General features: G+C 34.7%; 3 protein-coding genes across 5 annotated transcripts; 1 reads left to right on the top strand and 2 right to left on the bottom strand.

Moving 5' to 3' along the window:
- Nucleotides 1–2,561: 2,561 nt before the first annotated feature.
- On the top strand, nt 2,562–7,462 carry LOC106368001 (AUGMIN subunit 3). 2 transcript variants are annotated; one of them, XM_048735271.1, is made up of 18 exons: nt 2,562–2,859; nt 3,283–3,319; nt 3,456–3,559; nt 3,781–3,976; nt 4,079–4,145; nt 4,559–4,662; nt 4,876–4,957; nt 5,142–5,196; nt 5,386–5,517; nt 5,604–5,673; nt 5,785–5,842; nt 5,930–5,985; nt 6,074–6,226; nt 6,314–6,425; nt 6,511–6,652; nt 6,747–6,822; nt 6,915–7,010; nt 7,122–7,462. In XM_048735271.1, the coding sequence occupies exons 1-18, from the start codon at nt 2,684–2,686 to the stop codon at nt 7,254–7,256; spliced, it is 1,851 nt and encodes a 616-aa protein (XP_048591228.1). In that variant the 5' UTR covers nt 2,562–2,683; the 3' UTR covers nt 7,257–7,462. The 2 variants fall into 2 exon arrangements, with proteins under 2 accessions (XP_048591228.1, XP_048591227.1); XM_048735270.1 differs by having other exon boundaries at nt 2,599–2,859; nt 5,139–5,196.
- Nucleotides 7,463–7,497: 35 nt separating this feature from the next.
- On the bottom strand, nt 7,498–9,283 carry BNAA06G30170D. Of its 2 annotated transcripts, none has more exons than XM_048735272.1 (5): nt 8,890–9,283; nt 8,654–8,814; nt 8,541–8,571; nt 8,344–8,458; nt 7,498–7,891 (listed from the first exon to the last, which is right to left on the bottom strand). In XM_048735272.1, exons 1-5 carry the CDS (start codon nt 9,193–9,195, stop codon nt 7,797–7,799), a joined length of 708 nt encoding a protein of 235 aa, XP_048591229.1. In that variant the 5' UTR covers nt 9,196–9,283; the 3' UTR covers nt 7,498–7,796. The 2 variants fall into 2 exon arrangements, with proteins under 2 accessions (XP_048591229.1, XP_048591230.1); XM_048735273.1 differs by having other exon boundaries at nt 8,344–8,455; nt 8,890–9,281.
- Nucleotides 9,284–10,701: 1,418 nt separating this feature from the next.
- LOC106368003 (cysteine-rich repeat secretory protein 55) lies at nt 10,702–11,785 on the bottom strand. The gene has a single exon (XM_013807871.3). It carries the CDS (start codon nt 11,616–11,618, stop codon nt 10,833–10,835), a length of 786 nt encoding a protein of 261 aa, XP_013663325.1. The 5' UTR covers nt 11,619–11,785; the 3' UTR covers nt 10,702–10,832.
- Between the last annotated feature and the right edge of the window lie 2,764 nt (nt 11,786–14,549).

Here is a 14,549-nt window from a genome sequence, read left to right as displayed (position 1 = left end):
AACTACTTTACTTGACTCACACGCGACCGGATATTACCTATGCGGTTCATAAACTCAGTCAGTTTATGTCTACTCCTCGCGTTGATCATCTCAAAGCAGCTCAGCGTGTTCTTCGTTATCTCAAGAATGATCCTGCACAGGGATTGTTTTATTCTGCTTCTTCCACAGTGAGCTTGACTGCTTTTTGTGATGCAGATTGGGCTTCATGCCCTGACTCTCGCCGTTCAACTACAGGGTACTGTGTCTTCTTAGGAGATTCACTCATCTCCTGGCGCGCCAAGAAGCAAGCAACGGTTTCTCGAAGTAGCTCCGAAGCAGAATACCGCTCAATGGCAGACACTACTTGTGAACTCATCTGGATTGCAGCTTTGCTTCGCGATCTGCATTGTCCTTTGACTGGTCCTGCTACATTATACTGTGATAACCAGTCGGCTTTGCACATTGCGTCAAATCCTGTCTATCATGAGCGGACCAAACACATCGAAATTGATTGCCACGTTGTTCGGGAACGTTTGCAGAGTGGTTTTCTGAAGACTATGCACGTCAAATCTGCTCATCAACTTGCTGATGTCTTTACGAAAGCTGTTCAACCTGCTCTGTTTCATCAGCTCATTCTCAAGATGGGTCTTCACCACTTGTTTGCTCCATCTTGAGGGGGGGATATTAAAGTTATAACCGGTTATTAGAATCTGGTTTAAGTTGGTTTAAGTTTCCTTTTGCTTAACCAGCTGTATATATATATGATTGTAAGTGTACAGTGACAGTTTGAGCTGAATAATACATTTTTACACTTTCATAACAAACTATCTTCTCTCTCGATTCATCACCTTCATCACATCTAATATTAACAAAGATCTTTTTTATAGGCGAAGAGTGTCTCAGATGACACAAAAAACAACTCGTCATCTTTCGTGATGAAATTATATATTCGGTCTCCGATAGAATGAGATTAGAGCATGCGCATTGGGAGTTTAAAGGGAGGGGGTCACACGTTTTCCAAAAAAAAAAAATATTAAAATAAGCATAAATGAAGACTTCGGTTCGTCCCGCTTCTTCCGCGTGAACCCGGGTCGTGACTGTTCAGCGGGCCCCACGCCACGTGGCGGCCCGCTATTGGTCACTTTATTTAATTTTTTTTTTTTTTTAAATCAAACGAAAAAAAAAAAAATTAATTTCCTGAACTTCAACAAGCGGTTCACCGCTGCGCATGCTCTTACATATTCGCTACGACGCGGGTTCAACTCACCTCGTCTCTAGGCATTTAATGCCAATTCATGTATCATTTGTACCTCTTTAACCAGTCAACATGCATGTCGGAGGTATGGATTCGAGCTCGTCACGCTGTTTTCGGCGTTAATAATCTTCTTAGCGAGCTGGATAGACCATATTTTTTGGGTTTGTCTTTGAGAAAATCTTGTTTTGGAACTGGCAGGACATTAAGAGGATGTTAGCGAGCTGGAATCTCTAACATAATTGTCTATTTTTCTTAACTGAGACTATAATTTTGCAAAACGATTTTAATTAAATACACTAAATACTTTTATACTATGCGATATGGATTTCTAGTTCAAGAAAAAAAAATATTTAGATTAATGAAAAAAATGTTTATAGAAAGTCTCCCTATAAAAATATCACGGCTAAGAATAATGTAGTCACATATTAGTCACGACAACATATATAAAATTATTGGCTATAAAATTATTTATGTAAGTATTTTTATGATAATATAATTAACTATAGAAATATTCTAGGATAATACTAAAAAAGTTTTTGTCATAAATATAAATTATAAAGATCAAAATGACCAAAATGTTTCATTAAAAATATAAATATACACTTATATCCATATAGTTAACTAACTAAACTTTATGGTTTAAAGTTAATGGATTGAGATTGGGGATTAAGGTTTAAAATTTTATAATAAAAAATAAATATTAAAAAATTAAAAATAAAATTTTGAAAATAGTTTCAAAAAGTATTTCGAATTACAAAAGAAAATTTGAAAAACTAAAAATAAAAAAAGTTCAATTAAAGAAAATTTCAACTATAATTTATATTTATATATATATCTAAGGTATTAGTTTTTTTTTACTTATGAAATGAAACATTTTAGTCAATTTTTACTTTAGGGTATATTTTTGTGATAAAAACTTAAAAATAATATATCTAAGAGAATTGCCCTAAAAATAATTACAGCAAACTGGTTTTGATTTTTTTTTTAAGTTATATAATCGATTTATCTTGCTAATCCAAAAAAAAATACCAAATTAGATGAGAAAGAAAATCGTACGTACGTGGAGGTTATTGGTTGTTGTATTTTAATGGATTTGAAAATTCGAACTAAATTTAGTGGTATTTGTTCTATGATTTTCAAATCTCTATTAAAATCATGTGTTATTACTTATTGGTTTAATGATTCATAAATTTTATCAAATCAAATGTTATTCAATTGTATATTTTAGTTAGATTTATAAATACTATATAAATTTTTAAATCAATCAAAATATATAAATCAATAACAACTAACTAAGATCAACAATAAAATTATTTTAAACCAAATGCCTTTTTTCCACAAAACTTTCAAAATCGAATCACCTTCTAAAGAAATGACACAGTGAAATTCAAATTTCAATTTCGAGGCTGCGATCTAACCGGCTGATTTGGCTAGAGAAGCAAATCGGAGATGAGCGGTGCGAGACTGTGCTCCCTAGTGGCGGAGCTAGGTTACGAAGGCGCCGGGAAGCTAGACCCGGACAGCTTCGAATGGCCGTTCCAGTACGACGACGCACGCCCTATCCTCGACTGGATCTGTTCCTCTCTTCGCCCCTCCAATGTCCTCTCCCTCCCCGAACTCTCCCTGTGCGTTTTCTCGATTCATGCTCTTTCTCGTTCCGGAGCTCGATTGTTTCACTTCTCAATGTTGCTTTTTAATCAGATTCGGTTGAATTTGTGGTAGCTTTTAGTGGATTAGGTATATATTAGCTGATGAACCTCGCATTAATGTAATTAGTATAATACTTATATACGATTATTGTTGCTACATAGGTTATTTTCTCATTTCATCGATGATTTTCTCGATTTTAGTTTCAGCTGCATGTCATATTCCAGAAATGCAGTCATAAATAAAGGTTTTCAATTGTATAATCCCTGAAGAATCCGGTGAAAATCGAAAGCTCTTTCATCCTAGCTATTCTATGAGAGTTATACTGCAAGATAGTTCTTCCTATGTAGTTAGTTTGTATATCAGTGGCTAATTGGTTGTTCTCTTGTTTCTGGATCTAGATATGAGCAGTTTCAAAGAGAAGGGAAGCTCTTAGAGGTAACTTCTTTGTGCCATTCTGCTTATTTTTTCTTTTTCGGGTTTGAGAGTTCATCAAACCTATATGTGTTCGTCTTATGATGTTATTTCCTTGGCTTCTTATGGTGCGCTTCCTTTTTGTTTTTCATGGATTTAGGGCGAGGATCTAGACCAGGCCTATGATAGCATATCAGCATTTTCTTCCAGGAGAAATAACCAAGAGGCAGTTTTTGGAGCAGAAGAAAGCATAAAAGAAGTAAGGTTAGACCTTCATATCACACATTCGATTCTGTACTTTCCTGTGAGGCTGTGAGAATTTTCCGTGTACTTTGTTTCACGTCACCTGGTTTTCAAGTATGACTACATTCAAGTTCTTATTGTGTGAGGTCTCCTTATGTCATCAGAGGTGTTATTTTGCTTATCTAGTCCTGTATACCGCTTACCACATCAACACCCCCTAACAGTTTATTTCCAATCGACAGAGATGCAACTTTGGCGCATAAGGCTGAAGCTTTGGAGCTGCAGAGGCAGCTAAGAAGGTTACAGACACAATATGATTTACTAACTGGCCAATCTTCATCTCTGATTCAAGGGCGACGTGCTCGAGTTGCTGCTACTTCTGCTGTAACTGGACAGATAACAACTATAGAAGACAGTTTGTCTGCTAGAAATTTACAGGTTTGATACATGCATGCCCTTACGCAGGTGTCTGAGGGATTTGCAATTTTTGGTCTTTGATAAGTTTGTGATGTGTCCTTTCGGTATTTTCCTGCGATTTAGATGAATGGAGTTCTAGGAAGATTGGCTTCCACTTCTCAAGAGCTGGCGCATTATCATTCCGGCGAAGGTATCCTTCGTCTCCTTTCTCTGTCTTTTGATTTAACATTTCCATATTTGGTGAGCTACCGGAAATCTGCTTTGAAGCTGAATATTTTAATTGGCTTGAATGCATTGTACTTTTAAATTAGCATTCGGAACTGTAGCTGCATAAGATAGTCGCGTTTAGTTAAAATGGGTTTGTATTCGTAGCCAGTATTTTAGTTATGGAACGATTCTATTTGTTATTTGTGCTTAGAGTTTCACGTAGGCAGCGAGTTGTTTTTTCTGTAGTCATTTTTTTCTGGTTGATAGACAAAGAGTTGGGTTTTGACTTCTAAGTTAGTAGAAACTTTTTGTTACTGATTATTTTCAAGAACATGTATCATGGTTAACTGCCATCAACTCTTTTTGCCAACTTAATTGGCTGTTTCACATGTGCAGAGGATGGAATCTACTTAGCGTACTCCGATTTTCATGCCTACTTGGCTGGAGATTCAGCATGCACAAAGGAGCTAAACCAGTGGTTTGCTAAGCAGCTGGACACAGTAAGTGGATGGCATTAGTAGTGAATACCTTGCGGATGATTTCAGTTTCTCTTCATCATATAGGAAAGCCAATGTAGTTGAGATCTTATCCTTAGTATACCTAGTGAGAATGCTATAATTTGAAGAATTCTGAGAATGGAGAAAGTACCAAGTGTTATTTATCTTGCACCTTTTTGTACTCTGTTTGATGTAATTTATCCACTATCATGTCAGGGGCCATACCGTTTAGTTGCAGAAGAAGGAAAATCTAAATGCTCATGGGTTAGTCTCGATGATACATCAAACATGTTGCGAGGTAACTTTCCTACAGTGTTATCTTTGTCTTCATATACTATTGTTTTGCCTGAAATGCTCATATCCTTGTGCAGTTATGCAACTCCCCCTCTCTGATAGAAATCATATATCTTGTTATGGTGTATAGTTTCTGACATGTTTGAAGCTATTGTGCATCTGTAACTTGTCTGTTTACAATGCAGCAGATTTGGAAAAGTCACAACATGAACGTGTATCTGAACTGCAGCGGCTTCGATCCATGTATGTATTACGTGGTACTCCTCCTACAGTATAATTTTTAGCTTTCACGTTACTTACGTCCAAAGGTCTCTCTTGTTACGTGGCCAAGCGAGAGATATACTAGAGACCACTCACTGCATAATTTTTCTTTTGAATTTTTCACGCATACAAGTTTTCTCACTGTCAAAGATATATTCCTATTGTTCACAGCTTTGGAACAAGTGAGAGACAGTGGATTGAAGCCCAGGTCGAGAACGCTAAGCAACAAGCTATTCTCTTGACACTGAAATCTCAAGTAACATCAGTTGAAGCTCATATTCATTTTGATCTACATTCTCTAAGGTAGAAAAGCAAGATATTGACAATATCATCGTTGAGTCATTCTCTCGTCATACTTTATTCATGTGATCATGTTCTTACTTTTGCAGGAGAAAACATGCAGATCTAGTCGAAGAAATCTCGACCCTTTATCAGAAAGAAGAAAAACTCTTATCTGAGGTCTGTTCATGTACCCAATGCTTAGCGTTTCAAATTTTGTGTTTCTAAACTACAAGGTGTATGCACTTATTTTCGTAACTACATATTTGCTTAATATGTCCTTCATTGCAGACTATTCCGGAACTATGTTGGGAGCTAGCTCAACTCCAGGACACCTATATCTTGCAAGGTACTCAGCATTTACTCTCTGCTCTTTACTTGTAGCTTTTGGATGATTTTGGGATTTCATATGCTTTTACTCACCATAACCTTGTAGGTGACTACGATCTAAAGGTCATGCGTCAAGAACTGTATATTAGCAAACAGAAAGTGGTATGTTGGGGTCGCCACAAGACTGCGTGGTTTTCATGTTTGAGATACTTTTCATTCTGTCGTTGATATTCCGAATATTTTGTCGCAGTTCATCAATCACCTGGTTAATCAGCTTGCAAGACACCAGTTCTTGAAATTAGCATGTCAGCTAGAAAAGAAAAACATGCTTGGAGCATTCTCTCTGCTAAAAGTAATCGAATCCGAACTCCAGGGTTACCTCTCCGCCACAAGAAGCCGTGTGGTATGTTCATATCCATAGTTACAGTCCATGCTTTCCTACAATTATGGGAATAATGAAACTAATTTTATCTTTGCACTATATATACAGGGACGGTGTTTGTCACTGATCCAAGCTGCATCTGATGTCCAAGAACAGGGAGCAGTGGATGACCGTGACAGCTTTTTACATGGAGTTAGAGATCTATTGAGCATTCACTCAAGTAGTCAACACTATCATTTTACAAAATTATTCTCCTTTGCGTGATATCTCCCAACCTAATTGAGGCTGATGATTTTCGTCTATAGATGTCCAAGCCGGGTTATCAACTTATGTCTCAGCTCCAGCCATCATTCAGCAGATAGTTTCTCTTCAATCGGATCTATCATCTCTTCAGTCTGACCTCGAGAATTCCCTTCCAGATGACAGAAATAGATGCATTAACGAGCTGTGAGTCCAAAGTCATCATAACATTCCTCAACTTCTTCCACAGAAACAAGTATTTATTATGATCATGTCACTGTTGCCTCTCTCCGTTTCTCAGGTGTACCCTTATTCAGAATCTGCAGCAACTTCTCTTTGCATCTTCAACTACGGCACAGCCCATATTGACACCATGGGTAAAAGAAATCTGAGTTCTCTATTACCAATTTCAATCCTTCACCTAAAGAATTTTGATTTATGTTGTTTCTCCCATGTAATGTAACATTAGCCGCTGATGAAAGAACTTGATGAGATGGGAAAAATCAACTCCAAACTCTCTGCAGCAGTGGAGGAGGTAACGCTAGAGCACCGCGAGAAAAGGGAGGTGAGCCTTAATCTACTCATTTTGATTCCTCTCTCACGAACGAAGACGTCTGTATCGTATTGGATATAAAATTTGAATAAACTCAGCTCCTTAAAATATTTATTGTTGCAGATCGTCAAGCATCACTCCAAGGACGTGGAACTTCAAAGACGAGTATTCATGGACTTTTTCTGCAACCCAGAGAGACTTAGAAGCCAAGTGAGGGAACTTAATGCACTGGTTCGTGCTCGCCAAGCCTCATCTTAGGTCCTCACCACAAGTATATATAGCACATGTTATCTCTCGTTTGCCAATTCACTTACTCTATGATTGTATACAAAGCGTTTTCTCTCCGTCTTTTCTCGTTTGCCTGTCTACTCTTCATTTTCTGAGATGTCTATGGATTTGTACTATTTACTGCCCGACTTCTATTGTTTCCAAGTTCCATGAGCAAAAACATTTCTATTTACTTATCTTCTCCTTGGATTATTTTGAGATTTTACTCTGATTGTGAAAATGAACTACATAGTCATTTATCAAAAGATTCATAACACTCTTTAAGGTGAAGAAGGGGATTACAACACGCGATGCTAATGCTCCAAAAAAAAAGTATAGTTTACGAAATATAATCACACACTGTAAATGCAGCACGGTTTCTCCAAGTGTATTGTGGTTGACGGTCTCTTATGCGAAGCCATGTTGTGCCAAATAAGCTACTACTTATGGGGATACTGCGTAGAGATTATGACCATCTGCTACAACAACATTTCCATTAACACACTGAAATAGATGCCAAAACGATCAAATTCAGTCCCGAGTGTATCTCTCAGCATCAAATGGCTGTCTCTGTGCATTCCAATTTGAGTCTCTAGCGTCCGGTGCGGCGTTCATTGGTGCAAAGGCTGCAACATAAGAGAGATATTACAGAAACACAAGTGATGAGAACACACGGCAGCAAATAAACTCACTAGGTAGGTACGTATGGAAGAAACATACAGATGAGGTGTATTCAGAATACTCAAAGATGCATATCTGTCTACAGAAACCAGACATGGTCTATATGGCAGAAAGATCAACAACCTCATAGACAAACTACCACACCCTCTAGCGCTGATTGTAGACAACAGATGATAATCTATCTAATTTCATATTCACCTTTCCCCGTAGCTGGAGGCTGAAAATACTAAGCAACTTCCCCACTTATGATATATCCCAGCATCAGACTTATATGCAACAACAACAAGGATCAACTACTCGACAAGAACTTTGTCACATATCATATACTATATAGCTCAACATTTGTTCATGCATGAATACAAAAAAAGATACTTGTTAATGTATAAGTAGAACTCACCTTTTTCTCTCATTCTCCTTTCTCTGTCATACTCAAACTTGTCCCGGATTTGATTTACTTTGTCCCAGTTACCATCGCCTTGTTGCGTTGTTCTATTAACAAACCCCTGCTCCTGCTGTCACATCAGAATATCAGATGAATCATCAAATGTCAAGAATACAAGAAACCAACAAAACAAAATCAAAACTTTTTTTTACCTTTGTTGGATCATTAAATGACCGCCTGTTCCTGTAATGAAAAGTGAACCAAACCCATCAATAATACATACACACCATGAAACTGGCGAATAAGCAACGGTCAAAAGAAAAACCTGTATGGATTAAAATCTTCATCATCTTCCTCAGCAGACTCGTAATTAGCATGATCCCTAGCAATCTTCTTGGAGTATCCTTCATCCCAGTAAAGCCTCTCCCAGTTTTCCCTAAGCTCGTTGTACAGCTCCATGTACTTCTTGCACCATGGCTCGTGCTCCTATCGTTCACAACTCAATCAGAATTACTAATCACAACCACTTCTAAAACCCTAAAATTGTGAAAAGGGACCGACCGATTCTTTGAGGACGAGGCGAGTGCGGCGCATGAACTGCTCGCGGAGCTGCTTGCGGCGCCTGTTGGGGATATTGTCTCTGGGGATGGTGAATCGCTCGCGGAGAGGGACGTGATCGCCGATCTCGTGCATCTCTCCGTCGACGATCCACCACTCCGACTTCTCTTCCTTCTTTTTGAGCGGCGGAGAGTGGGATTTGGTTCGCCGTCTCGGCTGACCTGCCTCCGTTCTGAAGAATTGGAGAAGGGGGGCGCCGTTACGGAGAGACGGTGAGGCGGAGACGAGGCGTTTAGCGACGGAGAGCATATCTGTGTTTTCCGGCAGCTGGGAGAGTGGTTAAGTGAGAGAGAGCCGTCGCAAGTGAAGAGAGCTGAGACGACCTACTTGGGGGTTTATGATTTACGAATAAAACCGGAACCAATATGTTTGGTTTGGTTTGAAACTACCAAACCGAAATTAATCTCTCTATCAAAAAATTGTTTTATGAATTGACTGTCACCTCACCTACTGTTAAATTTTCATACTATAAATGTCGTAAACGAAAGAAAAATTTCTATAGACTTCAAATATTAGAATCACCAACTGTTTCAAGTGTTTAAATACATTATATTTTGTATTATATCATATAGTTTATACTAAAACAACTTTAAATCTTTGGTTAATATATCAATGGTGATGATTGGTTCGAATGTGGCTTAAATAATTTAACTGTAGATGTTTAGCTGTGGATAAATTGGTTGTAGTTGTAAAGTTGTTATTTTAGACTTTTTCTCCAGGAACTTTTGATGTAGTTAAATTTGTTGTACTTGTAACTTATCGGCTGTAGATATTTTATTATAAAATATATGAAATATGTGTTGTATATATAAAATTATTATTTTATATGAATTAAAATAATTTATATTAATATTTTTCTTATAAATTATCAAAATTTATTGTAATTTAAACTGTGATATGTAAATAATATTTATATTATTTAAATATCTTAATAATTAAAAAACACTCAAATTCAAAATTAAAATATTTATAAAAGTTTTTATTATGATTATATAATTTATTTGATATTATAGATATTTTTTTCATTTTACAGATTCTACAGCCTATAATAAGATGATGTAGTATTTTTGCCTAAAATACATAAGAAACAATTTTATTTTTTGTTGTAGCTTTAAAAATAAAGATAAAGCATGATTGGTAAAACTAAATAAAACTTGATATAGATTTTAATTTTTAAAAGTAAAGCTACAACATAATTGGTAAAATTTAGTGATTTAAAAATAAATAAAGCTAAAGTAGCGAGATAAATCCCAACCAATTACCCCAAATGATTTCATTTCTGTTCCATAATCTTCCAATATAGTTGAAGTTTCAGGATTTTCCTTTATTTTTACAAGTTTATCGAAATTTTGAAACTCTAATTTATGCTCATTGTATATTTTCTTCTAGAACACAATATTTGACTGAGAGAGACTCATTTCTTGTTCACTGTTTTAGATTTTTATCATTTGAAACAATAGGCTATCTACATCATCAAATTTATTTGATAATTTGTCTTACATGTTATAAAAAAGTAATCTAACAATTATATAACAACAACAACATTTCTTGTTCACTGTTTTAGATTTTTATCATTTGAAACAATAGGCTATCTACATCATCAAATTTATTTGATAATTTTTCTTACATGTTATAAAATGTAATCTAACAATTATATAACAACAATAACACTTAATAATTTTAGGAAGTGTGATAATTCTATTGTGTTCTTTTGGATATACCAAATGTATATGATCCAAAGATTTGCACGCATGATAGGAATCTAGAACACAAATAGCTTTTCAACTTATAATTTGCTTACATGTTATAGAAGCAACAAAGGGAAATAGATTTATTTATCATTTTATTGTCAAAGGTCTGCACACATATGTGTTCTCTGGCCCTTATCAGAGCCTAACGGAAGAAATAGTACCGACACTAGTGCCGGTCTTAGCCGGATCAAGAGGGAAGTAAAACGGATAAAACTCATACCGGACATAGCAACTACTGTACAACACACGACATCCCTTCTTGTTGTGACAAGCCCCCATGAAGCTCTGGACCGCAGTTGCAAAACACTGTGCGCAATCTAATGCGCTCAAGTCCCTAGTACACTGAACCAAACCGTTTAGTGTCACAAACGGTGTCAGCTTTGTCTTACCTTTACCTAAACCTTGACTCTCACGCAAAACCGCTTCAGACCTAATTTTATCAAAGAGTTTCCCGAGTTCATTATCGAACGTTTTGGGATCTGTTTCGGTTACGTTAGCGACGTTGTAGTATATGAGACCAGCACCCGTGTCGAGCTTCCCTATGAAATTCTCTTGGCTGTAACGCAAGAAGCAGAAGTCGTACAAGATCCTTGCGTCAGATTGGTTCGGACAGACCTCACGGATTTTCTTGGCAGCGTCTTGGATGCAGGTGGTGCAATCGGTCTTGCTGATGTCACCTCTGCATTGAGCAAGTCCGTAGACATTGTCTTTCTTGTTGTAACTTGAGGAAGTTGTTGTAACGAAGCCTTGTGAAGGAGTCTTTGAGACGAGGGTAGCGAGAATAGAATCGATGTTCTTGGAGATTTGGCTGCTGCTTGAGACGTTTGAGTTTTTGTTGCAGAGGTCCCATATTGAATCTGCGGCGGAGCAGCTGCATACAAGGGCCAATAGAAGGAGACATCTGGAAATGAATGTCTTCATTTTTTTGGTTTAATAAACTACTTTGTTTTTTTGTGTGGGTGTATATCTTGAATTATTCACTAGGAGGAGAGCCTATTTTATAACAAACGTTATCTATTCTAGAACGTGATATCTCTAAAAGTCGGTCAAAACGCACATCGGCAAGTTGGAAGTTGGAAAATTATTGTTTTACAAAAATAAAATACAATTATGATACACAGACAAAGTCTATATAGCAGCCAAATACTTGTGACCAATCTTTTTTTTTTTTTTTTGGCAACACTTGTGACCAATCAAACTAATGAATTCGTCAACTTATGCCCTCACCAGAGATTGGTATTTTGGTATTTGTTTAATGACAAAATAGATCAGAATGTATAAAAAGGAAGTATTAATTAGCTGGAAGATTTCTAGATGGCATCACGCGAAGGTCAATATAAATGGAGCAGAAATTGTTGACTGTGGATGACTGATAATCTTATTGCTTCAACGTCAACGTTAACGCGAAAGTGGAGCAACGTCGACCACTTGTCTCTTTGTAAAAAGTCTCCACGCCTAATAAACAAACATCCCTACCAGGCTACCATTGAGGGACCATGATCTTTTATAATGGCCATTTTCTAACTTTTTTATGGTGAGATGAAGTTGAGCTCTTGTGCATTGATAAGAACCTGTAAACGTGGAAACGTAATGAATCTGAACGAGGAACGATGCTTCTATATATCTACTGGTGTCCAATTTAAACTGTTTGGTTCATATTAATTTGATGTTCATCTTTAGAAAAATATTTTAAGAACTTCTCTTTCTCTTAGGTTTGTAAATGACTAAAGTTTGTATTCAACATCGGATTTATTAATCACTCGAAGATGAAGTGAAAGAGAAAGAGAAGTTCTTAAAATATTATAGCCATGATGTACTATTATCCCCTATATATTATTCGAAAAGCATTACAATTTCTTTTCGTAGCCACATGTCATCACTATGATGATTCTTAGAATCATTAGAAAAATATATTGATACATCTAATTATATAATATATTTTTTTATTAAACTAACCATAAATTCATTATTAATGTTCTTTATAATTTCCTTAAATAAAAATTACGGAATTGCCTAATATGGCTAACATATATATGATACTTAATGATTTTGAATAATAAACATTTGATAAAAATTAGTGTATCTTCTATCATATTTGTTTAATTTTAAACTATTAAAATAAATTAAACAACCACAATAACCATATAATTAAAATTTAGATTTTTCTGTATATGTTATATTTTGGATTTTTAAAAATGAATATAATCTACTAAAACTGTTAAAAATCTCACATTCAAATTTTGTGATCCATGGTTAAAATTTTTGTTATGAAAAAATACAAATGATTACAAAATCATATAAGTAAAAAATCTAATTTAAATAATTATTAATATATATATATATATAATATCATTTTAAATTAAATTATAAACCATATCAAATACACAAATATTTTAATTTCGAAATTTAATCTGAACAATTTTTTTGATAAAAGATTTGAATGAACATTGACAACTTAATTTTTTTTTTAAATATAAATTACTAAAACTATTAATCTCATGAAAATTTTATTATCAGTAATTTAAAGTTTTTACTATAAAAGATACAAATAATCAAACAATCATATGAGTAGAAAGCATCATTTAATAGACATTAATATTAAAAATTCAATATGTATGATAATATCATTTAAAATTTAATTACATATCCTATCAAATAGAAAAAAAAAATGTTTGGATTAATAAATTGATTTAATTATATGTTCGCACCAATTTAATTATATATGTAATAATTAACGATTTTTAATTATTCAATATATATTTATTATTTCATGTAAAAACATATAGTATATATAATTATTTATATATATAATGTTCATCCCCTGCAAGGCACATGTCTTAACCTAATATATCTATTATAATTAGTCATCTTTATAGTACATCATCATTACAAGTGCTACAAGGAGCACAATACATAATAAAGCAGGAAGAATGTACTCTATTCGACGAGAAGTGTGCAGAGACCCCAAATTGAGAAGAATATCTTTTTAAGGTTGCTAATTGCAATGTATGGTTTGGTCATATCGTTTCCAATACAATAGGTTTAATCATTTCTACCAAGTTCCTTATTTTGGAATCGGTCATATTCTATTTAATCTAGTTTTGTATTTGCAACGGTTTTGTCCGTTCTTCCCATATTTCTACAACGTTTTTTTAGGTCGTTATGTCTATTTCATTCCATGTTTAACACGTAAATATATTTTAAACAAATAATCAAAAAAATAAATGTATTCTGATAACATAAATAACCAAATCAAAATTTTAATCATTTACAAATATAATTCGGAAATTGGGATCACTATTTCCCATTTTAAAGCCTTACTGTAAAGCTATAATAGCAAAAAGGTTCAGAGGACTTCTGGGCCTAGAGAGAGTTCAGAGGAGTCACTCTGATGCCCAACATCATAATGGGTCATATACACAAACAAGCCCATCAACAATTCTCCCAAATCATATTTGGAGATTATCTGATTTATTATTAACGGAACTAGAGATTTTTTCCGCGCTTCGCGCGGATTGTGTCTTATAAATTTATTTTATTTATAATATTATTTGTCGATTTTTTTTCTTTTATATTAACTTCTTGTTTTTCTAATGTTAGTTTTTCTTAATTTAAATTTATATGTTTATAATTTTTCATTTTTCTTGTCGTAGATGGAGAATTATATTTTTTATTGATGGTTTTTTGTATGTGACAGTGACATAAACTTTTTGAAATTTTAAAATAATGTTATATATAGTACGATTAACACATTAAAGAAGAGAAACATATTCAGACACATTTTACACAGGTTTTATATGCATAATTTTAAACATTATATATGTATATATTATAAGTTTGAAACATGTAAAT

This window comes from Brassica napus, chromosome A6 (assembly GCF_020379485.1).
Source record: "Brassica napus cultivar Da-Ae chromosome A6, Da-Ae, whole genome shotgun sequence".
NCBI classification, from domain to species: domain Eukaryota; kingdom Viridiplantae; phylum Streptophyta; class Magnoliopsida; order Brassicales; family Brassicaceae; genus Brassica; species Brassica napus.
Note: the sequence above shows the minus strand (reverse complement) of the source record. Positions and strands in the feature narration are given on the sequence as shown.